This window comes from Ambystoma mexicanum, chromosome 10 (assembly GCF_040938575.1).
Source record: "Ambystoma mexicanum isolate Mex_15411 chromosome 10, UKY_AmexF1_1, whole genome shotgun sequence".
Lineage (NCBI taxonomy): Eukaryota > Metazoa > Chordata > Amphibia > Caudata > Ambystomatidae > Ambystoma > Ambystoma mexicanum.
The window spans coordinates 767,714,299-767,729,150 of record NC_090932.1 but is presented as its reverse complement, the minus strand read 5'-3'; the positions used below and the strand labels follow the sequence as shown (position 1 = coordinate 767,729,150).

Genomic DNA, 14,852 nt, shown 5'->3' with positions numbered 1-14,852 from the left:
ATTTGACCAATGTTGACAGTATTATAAACAATCATTCAAGAAATAAACGTAAGCTAAGGAAAGTAAATTTAAGGATTGAGTGGCCTGCAAGGAAGACTTTTTAAATTTAAACATATGGCAATCAAGTATGTTCTGAGCCTACTAAAATCTATGAAATTAATACATGTTTACTATAAGAATAAGCACAGATTAAAGAATACTTAGAGGAATAAACGGCATTGATATCTGAAACTGTTCACAGCCCCATCAGCTATGAGTCGACCTAGAAACAGTAAAACAAGTGTGGGCCACTCCATAGTTAAATATAAATAGTTTAAATCCTTAAAATGTGTTACAACTAGGGCCTAATTCTGAAGTTTAGTATTAGTTCACAATTCTTGAACAGACCACTACTATACAGTGCCAAGAGTCTCTGGAAGATATTGGGCTATTGGCTGTTTTAAATCTTTCTAATTAGGGGTACAGAAAGCCCGCTGCTGGATGACAAAGCTACCACTATCGATATCTGAAATGATGATTCGGCAGCATTTTAATAAGACATCCCTGTCACATTTCAACCTGTCTTCATAATACTCTTTTATTGAGGTTGAGTAAATTGGATGGAGTATCATAGCAGTGTATCATTGGTTCTGGCCATGCCTACAAGAAAGATGGTTCAGAGTCCATGTAGAAAAATGCATTTCTAAATCCGTAAGGGTGACCTATGATGATGCTCATGGGTTTTTCCCCACACACTGCTTTTAGTCTGTACTTGCAACCTTTAGATACATTGTAACAAGTGTATGAGTTAATTTACATAACTTAACTAGTTGCACATACATACTATTAAGGCTGACAGATCAATATGATACACGTTTTAGATACATTCAAAACCTTTTTAAGATATATAGCTTAGGATGGGAGGAAATTGGTAAGATCATAACATATCTTGATTGATTTCCTCGGAAAGAAAAACTAGGAGTTAGGGAACTATATGCACAAATACATCCTGTTGACAAAGTTATTGCATTTCAAGAGAAAGCCTAGACTCTTGGAGTAGAGTCATGTTCACTTCAACATTGCCCATGGAAAAAATATTGGACAGTTTTTGTGTGCGTCAGACTATTAACTATTTCTTCCCTAATGCATTGAAATCTTTTTGCCTGTGACCCAAGACCCAATAATTAATTACCAATTGATGTTTACACTTATTTCTGATCTGCTATATCTGTTATCAACCTTATTATGTAAGTTTAGCTGCTCCCTGCACTTTCGCTATTTTTCTAATAGACTTTGTCTGTTCATTAAATCCTTATCGCTTGACTGTTTTAAACTAAAAATGTACATGTGACTTCCATACTCCTGTCCCCTCCCACAACAACTCTGGAAGGGTTGAGACTTGTACTTGGTCATACTACTAAAAGAAAATCCAACGTCAGAGTCAAATTTGGGTCACCTCTCTTGAGAACAGCTGACCTTTTGATATTGTGAATGATGAGGTATAATGCACTTGGTTACCAAATCACATAAAGAATTCAGCACTTACGTACATGAGTAAAGTGCACCCGATATGCAAAAGTCAATACAAGTTTGACTTACTCCAATTTCCCTGAACATTTGTGAATCACTCTCTTAGAGAACGGTAGGTCTGATTTTGAAAGCAACAAGGGCCTTCATTAAGAGTTTCATGTGATAAAATAATGTACAAGTCCCAATACTTTTCATGGTAAAATACCTTGCTCATGGATTACTTTGTTTTCATTTTTGGAATCCTTCTCTACCAAAGAGCAAATGGGAATAGAAAAAGTATCTAAAAGTAAGGCCTGACTGATAGCAGTGATATGATATGATATGATAAGGCATTTGTAACGCGCCTATACACAAGTGTTTCAGTACAGCATCCTAACCAAATACAAGTACGTTTTGTACATCCTCCATTGGCATTCTTTGGAGCAAGCTTAAAGGTCCACAAATAATACATTTAATATTCTAATTAAGCCTTGTAAATGGAATCGGTACTCTTCTACAACTTGAAAGAAGTTAGCCTTTTACAAGAACTATTAAGATAGTCTTTACTATAGTTGCATACAAACAATCTCCTAAAAAAGCATACATTGCTTGCTCGTCGAATCAAAAAAATCAAATCTAAACCAAATGTTTCCAAATTGTCTTTCACAGTTGTGGCATAATTTCAGTACCATAGTATTGGTTGTACATGCCTTTCTCAGTGAGGCAATTCGAAGTTGGGTGGGAGAGAGGTTCTGTCCTTTGTTTCCTCCAAACTCTTATCACAATGCTTCTTCTCCAACCCACTCCCTGCACTACTCTCCTCACCTGAGTTGTTTGTCTCTGAGTCATCTTGAGTTAAGTGTCGATGTGCCAGGTAATCCTTGTCTTTCTTTTGAAGAATGTGCCTACCTCGGGTAGAAGCCACATTGATGCCTGTAAATTGCAACTCTGTGGCTCCTAGAGGCCCAGCAAATCAGACCGAGTGGCGGTTAGCAGAGGAGTAAAGAGGAAAGCAGCCGAAGCCAAAGAGGGGCTCCGGCGGGAGGAAAGAACAAGAGAGAGAGGGAGAGACGGAACAGCTTCAAACACTAAGGGATGGAAAGAGCGCAACGAAGGGGAGCCGAGAGAGAGAGATAGAAAGAAAGAAAGAAAGAGCTTCGGTGTGAAGCGAAAAAAGAAAACACAAGCGTATTCACCAAACAAGAAAAAGCTATCCGGACGGTGCAACACGCCGACCGCTGGGAGTGCAAAGGCTATGTACTTCCCAGCGGCGGCCATGTTGGGAAACGACTACAGAGTAGCTCACCGTTCCAAAACAACGTGATGGAAGATTCAATGGCGGAGCAGTCGCCAACGCGGTAGTAACCGCCAGTTGGTCGGGTGTATTAGAACCGGGGAACCCGGGTTTGCTTGGGTAGGTTCGGTGGAACCGAGCAAGCAGTCTGGGGGCATGTACAAAGGAAGCAGGTTCCCAGGAATCCTCCAATCTTGGGTACCAGGAAATAAGATACTCCAGTCGACCTCGGTAATAACGAGAGTCGCAGATTTGAGAGACTTTATATTCGCCTTTGTCACTGCCATGAATGTCTTTATGATGAGACACAGGCCTGCGTGTTTCATCGGGTACAAAAGGTTTAAGAAGAGAAGAGTGAAAGACAGGGTGGATGCGGCTGAGGTTGGAAGACTATTTGAGCTTGTAAGTTACAGGATTAATCTTAGCCAAGATGGGAAAAGGTCCTAAGAAACGGGGAGACAATTTGGAGGGGGGAACCCATCGAGGTTGAAATTTGGTCGATAGCCACACTTTAGTGCCTTCAGTCCAGTCAGGGCACTTTCGACTGTGACAATCTGCTTGTGCCTTGTATGTTTTAAGACTGGCTTCCAGACTGTACGTTGCGGTCTTGTGAGCCTCCGCAATGTTTGCCAAAGCGGTTTCTACCGCTGGTGAGCTGCTGGGTTGTGGGAGTATGGGAAGAATAGCTTGTGAATGGAGGTCATAAGTACAATAGAAGGGGAGATCCCTATTGCTGAGTGTTTAGAGTTATTGTAAGTAAACTCAGCCGTAGGGAGTAGCTGCACCCAATTGTCTTGGTGTTGGTTACTGTAACACCTGAGGTATTGCTTGAGTGTAGCGTTGAGTCTCTCTGTTTGCCCATTGGTTTGGGGATGAAAGCCAGATAACAAGGCTCATTCCATGCCTTGACGGTTGCAGAGGGCCTTCCAGAATTTGGAGATGTACGGGCTACCACGGTCTGAGGTAATCTTGTCTGGAAGACCATGCAGTCGAAATATAAATCTGGTGAAGGTTTCTGCCATGCCTGCAGCAGTAGGCAAACCTGGCAGGGGGGAGAAATGTGCAATTTTTGTAAGGGTGTCTACGGTGACCATGATACAGGTACACGAATTGTAGATGGGAAGTTCCACTATGAAATCCGTGGATATGTGGCCCATGGACGTGTAGGTATTTCTGCTTGTGTAAGAAGACCTAGTGGTTTGCCAGTGAGATGTTTTGCCAATGGCGCAGACAGGACAGGATAGCAGGTAGTTCTTCACGTCTCGTCTCAGATTAGGCCAATATAAAGATCTCCCGATAGGCTCCGAAGTGTTGGATTGTCCTCTGTGTCCAGCGGTCTTACTATCATGACACCAGTTTATGATCTTCCTGTGTAGAGGTCCTGACGGTATGTACAATCAGTCTTTGTGAAACCAAAGTCCGTCCTTCTCTTTGTAAGGAATCAAGGTGGGCTTGACGAGCATGGATGGATCTGACACCAAAGCCTCCTTGACCTCCTGTAGGAACAAATTGACGTGCGCCAGTATCTTGATCCTAGAGAACATCAATTCAGTCGGGTGAGAAATGGCATGGTTGATAGAGTCTTGGCACGAAAGTGCATATGCCAGAGTATTCTGGGAACTGGGGAGATATGTAATCTGGAAATTGTATTGGGCGAAGAAATGTGCCCAGCGGGCCGGACGGGAATTTGAGCATTCCATGGTCTGCAGAACCCGAAGATTCTTATGATCGGTTCTAAGCAGGAACGGGTAACGAGCCCCTAAGAGGAGATGACGCCATTCTTCGCAAGCTTGTTTCATAGCAAGCAGTTCCTTTTCGAGGACAGAATAGTTCAACTGACTGTCGGAAAGAGTTCTAGAGAGGTAAGCGACAGGGAATTCCACACCTTCCTCTTCTTGGAGTAGAGTGGCTTCGATAGCTGCGGCTGAAGCGTCAGTCTCTTTTAGGAATGGCTTGAATTGGTCTGGTTGTCGTAAAATCAGAGCAGAACAAAAAAGGGTTTGAGTTGGCGAAAGCTATTATCAGCCACAGAGGACTACAAAAACAGCCCAGAGTTTTCTTGAGTAGTGTTGTGATGGGAAGAATGGTCTCCGAAAACTTGGGATGAATCGTCTGTAAAAATTAGCCAGACCTAGAAATCGTTGTACCTCCTTGACAGAGGAAGGGGTTGGCCAGTCCATGATGGCTGATACCTTGCGTGGATCCATGGTGATTCCATGTTCGGACAGTATGAACCCCAAGTAGGGAATGGAGGAAACCCCAAATACGCACTTTTCAGGTTTGGCAAGTAAATGGTTGTTTTGAAGGCGATCTAGCACATCTAACACGTGCTGGGTGTGTTCCTTCTTGTCGGTGGAGTAGACCAATATGTCATCCAGGTAGATTATTACAGATATAAACATCAAGTCTGAGAACATTCGGTCCATAAACAGTTGAAACACCGCAGGAGCGTTTACTAAACCGAATGGCATGACCCTGTATTCGTATAACCCGAAAGGAGCAAGCAAGAAAAGCTGTCTTACATTCATCTCCATTGGAGATATGAAGTAGATGGTAAGCATTCCTGAGTTCAAGTTTGGTAAATATTTTCGCCCCTTGTTCAGCCTCAATGATGTCATTAATTAAAGGCATCGAGTATCGGTCTCTGATGCTCACTTTGTTCAATCCTCTGTAATCGATACAGGTTCTTAGCTCTGTGAAGTGCCTTTTTGAGATACAAAACAAAGAAGCTCCTGCCGGAGATTTGGATGCTTGGATGAGACCGTTGTGTAGGTTGGTATCCAGGTAGGTCCGTAGAACCTTTTTTTCTGTTTGTGAAAGAGAGAAAATCTGGCCAAAGGGAACCAATGCATTGGGCTCTAGATCAATCGAACAGTCCTCTGGCCGATGAGGAGGTAATTTAGCAGGCTTCATATCCATGAACACCTTTTGGTACTGAGAGCAGAACCGGGACAAGGTATGTAACCCTACATGATCCTTAACTGGAGAAGTACTGGCCTGTACCTTGCTGTAGTTAGTCTGTGGAAGGCACTGCTGCTTACAGTAGATAGACTCAAAACATAATTGATTGGTTGCCAGTCTATGCAAGGATTGTGCCTTCTAAGCCAAGTGATTCCTAATATGACAGGGAAATGTGCCACCCGTATGATGTAAAACCGGAGCAACTCTGTATGTTGAAATATGGTAACCTGTAGGTCTTCAGTGGTATGAGTTATGGGTCATGAAGAGAGGGGAGAGGCGTCTACACCCTCAACAGTCTGTACTTCCTTGCGGGCCAGCCTCCGGAGGCCCACCTTTTCCGCCCACAGTCTATCCACAAAATTGCCTGCGGCACCCCAGTCCAAGAGGGCCAGTGATTCCACTTGTCAGTGATTGATGTCCAGGAGTACAGTGACAACCATCAATCGAGAATCTTCTTGGGTTCCTGTAGAAGAGATAAAGAGTGACACATAGGAACTGTGGCTAACCCCCGGAAACCTGTCCCTCCTAGGCCCAGGGGGGGTTTGTTTCCCGACCGTTAACTCAGTAATTCAGAGCAGTCCTTGAGGAGATGTTTGTCTGAGCTGCAATAAGCACATAGTCCTTTCTCTCTCCAGTGCCTTCTTTCTTCGTCAGAGAGTGGTGCTTGGGATGTTCCGATCTGCATTGGCTCTTCTCTGGGCAGTGGAGGAGAGGGTAAGGAAGAGGATGGACCGTCACTCAAGAAGAGCTTTCCTCGATGGCGTCTACGCTCTATTCATCTCTCCTGAAGGCGATATTCGATCTGCAAAACAGAAGACAACAAGTCTGAGAATGTCGGAGGTCGAGGCGAGAGAGCAAATTCATCTTTTAATTCTTCTTTTAGACCCCTTCGAAAAATGGCATACTGAGCTTTTTATGGCCAGCCTGCTCCTGTTGCCAGTGGCTTGAAAGTAGTAATATAGGAGAGAAGATCTGACATCCCCTGGCGAACATCCAGTAGGTCTTCACATGCCGTCAACGTCAATTCAGGTCTTTCAAAAGTTTGTTTCAGTAGGGCCTGGAAACCCTCAAAATCTTGTAGTATAGGGTTAGCACTGGTAACCAGTGGTGTCGCCTACGCAAGGGCATTACCCGCCATGTTGGAGATAAGAAAACCTACACGGGACCAATCAGTAGAAAATGCTTGCGGTCTAAACGTGAAGTATACAGTGCAGTCTTCAAGGAATTCCTTGACCCTCTTAGGGGTCCCATCAAATTTGCCAGAGGATAGAGCCATCAGAGGTAATTCTGTGGGTTTCTGTTCACGGTTTGTAATTAACTGCCTTAGAACTGCATTTTTGGTCTTTACCGTCTGTAACTCTTGTGACAGTCCTTGAGTCCAGAGTTCTTGAACCTGTTCAGGTGTGGCCATTTTTTCTTTAAGGTGTTGCAATCTGTCCTTTGTTTCCTAAAAACTCTTATCACAATGCTTCTTCTCCAACCCACTCCCTGCACCACTCTCCCCACCTGAGTTGTTTGTCTCTGAGTCGTCTTGAGTTCAGTGTTGATGTGCCAGGTAATCCTTTTCTTTCTTTTGAAGAATGTGCCCACCTCGGGTAGAAGCCACAGTGATGCCTGTAAATTGCAACTCTGCAGCTCCTATCCAGGGGACAGGCTGTAAGTACGGGGAAAAAGCCTGAAGGCAGAAAAAAAACCCTTCTGGCAAGAGCAGGTATGTTGAAAACTTGTGCAGCTTCGGGGCGTAGTGAAAGGAGCAGCGTAACAAGCCGGCTGCAGAGGAAAGGAGTGGGACCCAAGGACTGCCTGAGGTGAGAGTAAAGTAGATAATGGGGTAGACCAGAATCCACCAAAGAAGGAGAATGGAAAGAGCCAAGAGGCACAGAAGAGGAGGTGTGGGGGGGGGGGGCAACAAGTCAGACCAAGTGGCGGTGAGCAGAGGAGAAAAGAGGAAAGCAGCCGAAGCCGAAGAGGGGCTCTGTCGGGAGGAAAGAAAAAGAGAGAGAGGGAGAGACGGAATGGCTTTAAGCACTAAGGGATGGAAAGAGCTCAGCGAAGGGGAGTCGAGAAAGAGAGAGAAAGAAAGTGCTTCGGTGTGAAGCGAAAAAAGAAAACACTAAGCGTATTCACCAAACGAGGACAAGCTATCCGGATGGTTGCAACGCGCCGACCGCTGGTAGTGCAAGCTCTATGTACTTCCCAGTGGTGGCCATGTTGGGAAACAACTAGAGCGTAGCTCACCATTACAAAACACTGTGATGGAACATTCAATGGCGGAGCAGTCGCCAACGCAGTAGGAACCGCCAGTTGGTCGGGTGTATGACAGGTTCTCACCCTCCAATCAATATTTCAAAAGAAATTACTAAAAGCGCATTTTAAAGCACATTTTTATAAACATATTCTGCAGGATTTAAACAGAGCTGCATGTGAAGTTTACTTCAGAGCCTATTCTGCTGCAACAGCAAATATATGATTGTGTCTCTAAGAAATGCGTAGACGCTATATGAACACTGGATGCATTGCAGAACAATGTGTATACCACAGGAGAATGTATATGTACTGCTTCAAATAGGGACGTAGGCAACGTCTTTCTTTAAAGCTGAGAGTTCCAGGGAAACTTTGACTTGAAACTGTGATGCTTGTTGATTCCTTAGTGATGATTTGCACCTCCTCAGTACTCTGCCCTTCAGTGCAAGGCTTCTGGAGAATGTGCTGTTCCTTTACTTACATGACCATCTGAAACATCATTGAGTTCTTGATACCTTTCAGCCCAGTTGAATTGCCAGTTTCAAAATCAACAGCTGCGATCTGCCCGATACGTCAATACAATAGATTATACAAATATAATTTGGAGATTAGAGACTCAAATTATGTTTAAAAAATATTTATAGTCGACATAGAGGTTTCTCATTTTGTGGCACTCAAGATGTTTAGAAGTAGACTCCCTTGATCCTTTTATCCAGTATAGGGCAAATGGGAGTAGACGTCCAGCATATCTGGTAATGAGTAAATACAGTCAATGTCAAGGAGAGCTTCTCAACATCTCCTAACTCAAATGCTACATAGAGGTTTCCATCCCCCCAATATTGAATTGACTCTACTGTGAAAATGATCATCGAGGGATTCAATCAAAGTGATTGAATTTGAGTGATAAACAAATGCATCCAGCATTGCAAAGATTTGTATTATTTGTCCAAATATTTTAAGTTAGGTCACATTACATTTTTAGCATCCTCTACATATCGCCGTATTATCATGGTGTTTTATGGTATTTTATATCTGTAAAAGCTGCGGGTAGTGTATTAGCATTTCCACTGACTTTTAAGCAAACAGTTGATATTTTAGTTATGTGTACAGTTTGTTTCTTAACTTGGTTCACTTTCTTTGTAAGTTTCATGAAGACACTGATATGTACACCTAACATCTGCTCAATTCAGACATCGTTTATTAGGTTCCCATTTTAAAGATGCATTAGTGGAACAAAATTAGCACTGCCGTTCATTAAATCACTTTCGCGATTAACATCAATTTTGATGGAAGTGTAAATGTTATTGCATATTAGGGAGTTCTCTACTTTCATTGCAGGGTATCAGGTAATAATATCCTTATATATATGGTCGCCGTATATAATGTCGCCGGGAAAAGGTTGTGGTGACATTATATAGGTGACCATATATATATAGGGACAGAGGGAGCGGGGGTTGCAGGTGTGTCCCCCGCATGCTCTATCTAATAATGTCTCACAAAAAGCAGAATTCTTTTGCATGGCGATATTTTTGAGGCGATATTATTACATGGAACCCTTTGCAGATGTGCTGAAATTATGCAAACCGTCTGTGGGGTCTGCAGCTAATGGTGGGGGTTCAGGGTAACATGAAAAGTAGAGCATACCATACTTTCATTCTGGCCTGCATATGGAAAAGCACACATGAGGGACTCATATAGTTCCATAGCTTTCATGCACCAGTGCGAGTAAGCCACTTTTGGAACACAAATCTTCATTGAAGAGGTGAATTCCTGCTTACCTCAAACAGCAATACCCATGGGGAGACATGCTGCCGTTGATGTAAAAGACATGGTCCGCCCCTCAAGAGAGGGCCCAACCCCACTTTCATCATCAGTGCCATGGGCCACCCACAAGATCATCGCTATTTGAGCTAAGATGCGTGGCAATGATAGCAGCCAATACAACAACAGGAATCACAAGAATAATGGGTGTTGTGCTTGAGCACAGATGCATCCCATTGTTATTTTTCCCATGCACTGGTCTGCACTCCAAACCTTATTACGCCAGGTCTATAACATCGTGTTGCAGAACCCTTGGTGCGCTGATAGAGTGGTTCCGCTTACACGCCCACACATTGCTAGGAGTGTCCCAGGCGCACTCTAAAATATGTATGCCTTGTCATTAATTATCTAAGACTTCTTGGTACTACTGGGTTCTTATTTGGGAGAGAAGCCGCTATCTGCTACAATGTATTTTCTAAAATCATGTCACTATCACATGTATTTGATTCATTTCCTTTGCTGATTCTAGGCTACAACTAAAGCTGAAGACAGAAATGACCCAATGCTAATCTATAACAAAATGACACTTGAAAGCGTCCAGAGCAATTTCTCCCTAAGTTTTAATGGGCAGGTATGTTATGTGTTCTTGTTTTATGACTTATGTTTGCGTAACTTGTGAAGCTAAAGCTCTTAAAAGCATTATGATTCAAAATTCAGACGCAGTTGGATAATCCGAGCTGGAACACTTTGCAATCTTTCTACGTAGACTCGACCTGCATAGCGTATGCAAAGCAGCTTGTACTGCTCCTGTTTCAGATAGTACAATTATTCGCTTTTTCGTGTCATTGTCAGAAGTTACACGTACTCGTTTTAAACCACAATAACCAGCGGCAATATTTGTATGGCGGTTGGGACAGTACAAGAGAGTTCTTGGCCCAGCAACAACTTCTGGGTCAGGCAGCGTTACAAACCTGTTACCATTCGAGCATGCCACGTAATGTTGAATAACCTGAAGTGTACATTGCTAAAACCTGTAAGTTTACCCCCAGCTTTAAAGTGGAGCTTATCTGTACCCTTTTCAGAGGCAACCATGTCCCGCCCTTTCAAACATACTCCCAGTGTTTGCCAGAAAGAATAATTTGAAGCTCTGTTCAGTAACAATATTCTCCCAGGCAAACAAAGAGAAGGGAAGGAATGTTCTCCTTTGTGTGCATGCCACGCGCTACTTCATTCTGTGACTAGCTTCAGTGAGCTTTAATGTGGGAACAATCAAAATAGGTGGACGCAATGTGATGACGCCAGTAAACGTTTTAAAGGCACAGGTCCTAATGAATCAGTGGAATGTGTAAGAATGCTGAGCTACACTTCTTGATGCCATTCATGCAGGACTAGAGATAGAATCATTGTGTTCTCTTTTGCGCGTTCTAGTGAACAGAAACTAGCAACGAAACAAGGGGAGTATCATCAAATGCATGCAACCTGCTCTTTTCGAGGTGCTTGCATTATTGACAAAATATTTGGTATTTAGTCATTCTCAGGCAGGATTGCATTAAAGAAAGGTCACCCCAAGCTGGGCAAATATGACTAACACAAAGAATTTGCAATCCTGTTCAGCAGGGATGAAAAGTAGCATCCTCCGTGGCCCAAAGAGTTGTTTGTGCCTGCAGCTGCAGTGGACCTCAGGCTTGAAAGGACACAAGTATCAAGCATGATGCACTCCTTGTGGAGGTGCCCAACAGGCCCTCTCATCGAAGGTCGGCTATTGCACAAGGGACACTTCAGCACCCCTGATACGCCATGCAGTTGCAGACTGTTTTGCAAGGCAGAACTGGGCAGTGTGCTCAGCTGGAGGGAGATTTCTATCAGCAGATCTCACCAGTATGTCTTGGATGACATTGGATATTGGGTGTTTCAGTAGAAGTCAGTTTTATTAAAGAATACAAGTTCATGAGGAGAAATGTGTTGGGTTGTTCTGGCTCAAATAGGGTAACAAGGGCACTCATCTTTAGAATTTAGGATCAGTCTTGTTAAGCAGAGGCAGAGACAGGAGGTCACTAGAGCAGTGGAAGTAAAAGCTTAATTTGAGGGAGCTGTTAACAATGAATATAGGATATATGTGAATGGGTAACAACTAATAATAGGATTGATTTCAGGAAGAAGAGCTAGAGAATTTCAAACAAAGATTTAGTTGAGTGAGAGGTGGAACATTGAAGTAGTTTTTATTAGAGGGGGAGGCAGGGAATTGAAAAAGGGTAGACAATCTTTTCGTGACAATGTACTCCATCATCACAGTCACCACCCTGCATTGACACAAAAGCATGTGGCATTTCAGGACACAGTGAGGAGAAGCCCTTCCCTGAATTATGTCAGTGTAGTCAGGTGACTGCATTCAGTGTATGTAACTGAGTGTGTAATATTTTTGACGCCAGATAAAATGCATTGCAAATAAAACATCTTAGAATGCTTAGGTGGCAGGGAATGACTTTAGTGGTTGTAACAGAGTTTGCAATCTTTTTAGGGTGACATTAGTTGCATAGAAAACGGCTTGTATTTATTTGAAGGCAGGGGAGATCATGTGCATTGGCTGTAGCTCAGAGTGCCATTTTTTGGGGGCAGGCAAAATACTTGTTGCTAGTTACTTATACAACATCTCCAAATTCTTTGGAGGCAAGCAGGCACCTTCAGTCGACGTAACTCACTGTGCAACACATGTGGTGTCTCCGTATTGTGTCTACAGATTAAGTGACCGTTTTGAATTTCAACATGTCTGCAGCACTTGAAAGTCTCAATAAGAGAGGAAGGTATGTGTAGGAGGCTACACCCACTATCTCTGTGGCAAAAGGGGAAAAAGGAGGTGCAGGCTGAATCTACTCACCATCCAGGAGGAGCAAATGCTGAACATTGTATTATTGATACATTTAGAGAAAGCAGTATATAATATTTTTTGTAGCCGCATAGTAAATGAAATGGTGACAAAGGGCAAGTCTTCCATTTGAGAAAAAAAGTTTTATAGACCAAGCAAAACGATTTAAAAGCGATCAGCTGTTCAACAGGAAGTGAGTTCGACTGCTGAAGAACTGTGATATATTGACAGATACAGGGATTTGTAGTAGGATGCTAATGGCCAGGTTATGTACCCTTTGTAGTCTTTCCAGGGCATATTTTGTTAGTAAAATGTAAACTGAATTGCTATATTCAAGACAACAACTGATCAAAAGTATTGAGCAGTGTAGGTTGGTGGGGAAAGGAAGAATATAGCAAAAGTTATCTCAGGGACAGCATCAAACCAAAGCCACAATGAAAACCTTTGCTGATTTGGGCATTAATGTTGATACATATTAATGCCCAGGTTATAGACTTAGGTTGCTGGGCCTGGACACTGGACTAGTATGGATGCCCAAAAGTGTAGAGAACAGGTGTTGTAAGGGTAACGAGGGCAAAGGATTTCTCTTCATTAACGGACAATAACAAGACACACATTACTCTTTGATGTACAGCTAATCTCCATCTAGACACACACAGAAGAATTTGGGTGTCATCAGCATTTGTTTAAAAGGCTATTCTGAATGAATGCAGTCATTTATCCTAGGGTTACGTACATACGTTATATTGGAAGGATGGAAGTGCATAGCCCTATGGGGTTCATCAGGTAAGACGCAAGGCTTTTCATTTAAAGCGGATAACTACCACTGATTGAGATCTGACATTGAGGAAAGATGTCGGCGACTTGAGGACCAAACCTGTGAGGCCCAGGTGCTGTAAACAGCCGTGGAGTATGGGGTGGTTGGCGGTGTCGAAGGATGGTGAGAAATCTGACACGATAATGGCATCTGCAGTGCCCCAACTGCCATGCTCCAATATCACCCATCACGGCCATTATAACTGTTTCTTTGCCCATTGCAGATCTGAAACCAGCCTGAAGATGATCAAGGACAGCATTGTTTTCCCGAAAGGTTGAAGAGAGACCATTCCATTAATGTGATACAACCAGCATGCATAAGGAGTCTTTTCACTACTGTGACAAAATAGCTAGTGCTGCCACCATGTTCCCAGGATTGAGTCAGTTCATAGGTTTCTATTGAAAATACACAAGAAATAAGATGTATGGGTGGTCTCAAACCTAAATGCCAGGATGTCGATAAGATTAATTCAAACGTAGATATCATGATGTTAACCCCAAGTCTCTGGGTTTGGTCTCTGGGTTTAATGTGAGGGGGGGTACCAATAGGGTTCTCGAAAAAAACAAGGTCAAAGGAACAGAGACTTCACCTCTTTCTCCACAGGGTTTGCAGATAAGGTGTTCAGTGTTACAAAATGCAGCACAATCCAAATCGGGTATCGTGAGCAAAAAAAAGTGTCTTAAGTCTCTCCAAGCTTTGATGAAAAAGAAAAATTCAAAAGCGTAAACTAAGTCCTCCGTCTTCAAGAAGGGCATCTCTCCCCTTGCAAGGAATAATGAGAGAGGCACTGTCTTGTCCTCTGAACCTCTCTCTAGGTTACAAGCTTTCCAAGTTGTGGACCTACATTTCTGAGGCAGATAGGTGGAGTGCATACTGAGTCCTCCTGACTTCTGCTTTTCAGCTCTTCGCTTCAGAGTTCCCCCCTGGTAGAGCACTAGGAGCTTCCGTCCAAGCCACATAGAGGTTCATGACTTGTGGGCTACTTAGGCATGTCTTGTGGGGTTCAGTGGAGAAACATAAACCTACTCTTCCCTTCCACCCACTTCGCCCCTTGATGTTCTCTCTTGGGCCCTTCTCTGTCCTGACTAATCCTAAGATGTTCACCCCAGCATAGTGGTGCCATAACATAACTACACCCTCCTCCACAACCTCCCTTTGACCGACCTCATACTCCAGAACCTCCCTTTTCTCTCTACCTAAGGGGCTGGGCTCCCCCTCCTTATTTTCCACAATGGTCTGACTTTGTTATCTCTCTCGCTACACTGTAAGTATTTGTTTCTCTTTCTCTCCTGATGGTATCATTGTCTCTCCCTGCAACTCTTTTCATATGTCATATCTTCTACATTCTCACATCCGCAATCTCCTCCTTCACCTTGACTCTCCTCCTTCTAATAAACCCAACACTCCAGAAAGATATCTCCCTC

At 43.2% G+C, this 14,852-nt stretch overlaps 1 protein-coding gene across 4 annotated transcripts in view; it reads left to right on the top strand.

The window, feature by feature from the left end:
- The window catches only part of MME (membrane metalloendopeptidase), a 589,667-nt gene that overhangs the window by 329,344 nt on the left and 245,471 nt on the right, over positions 1-14,852 (top strand). For all 4 annotated transcript variants that reach the window (XM_069618415.1, XM_069618414.1, XM_069618413.1 and 1 more), the window contains exon 10: positions 10,278-10,379. In XM_069618415.1, coding sequence (XP_069474516.1) covers positions 10,278-10,379 — 102 coding nt within the window. The remainder of the gene's footprint in view (positions 1-10,277; positions 10,380-14,852) is intronic.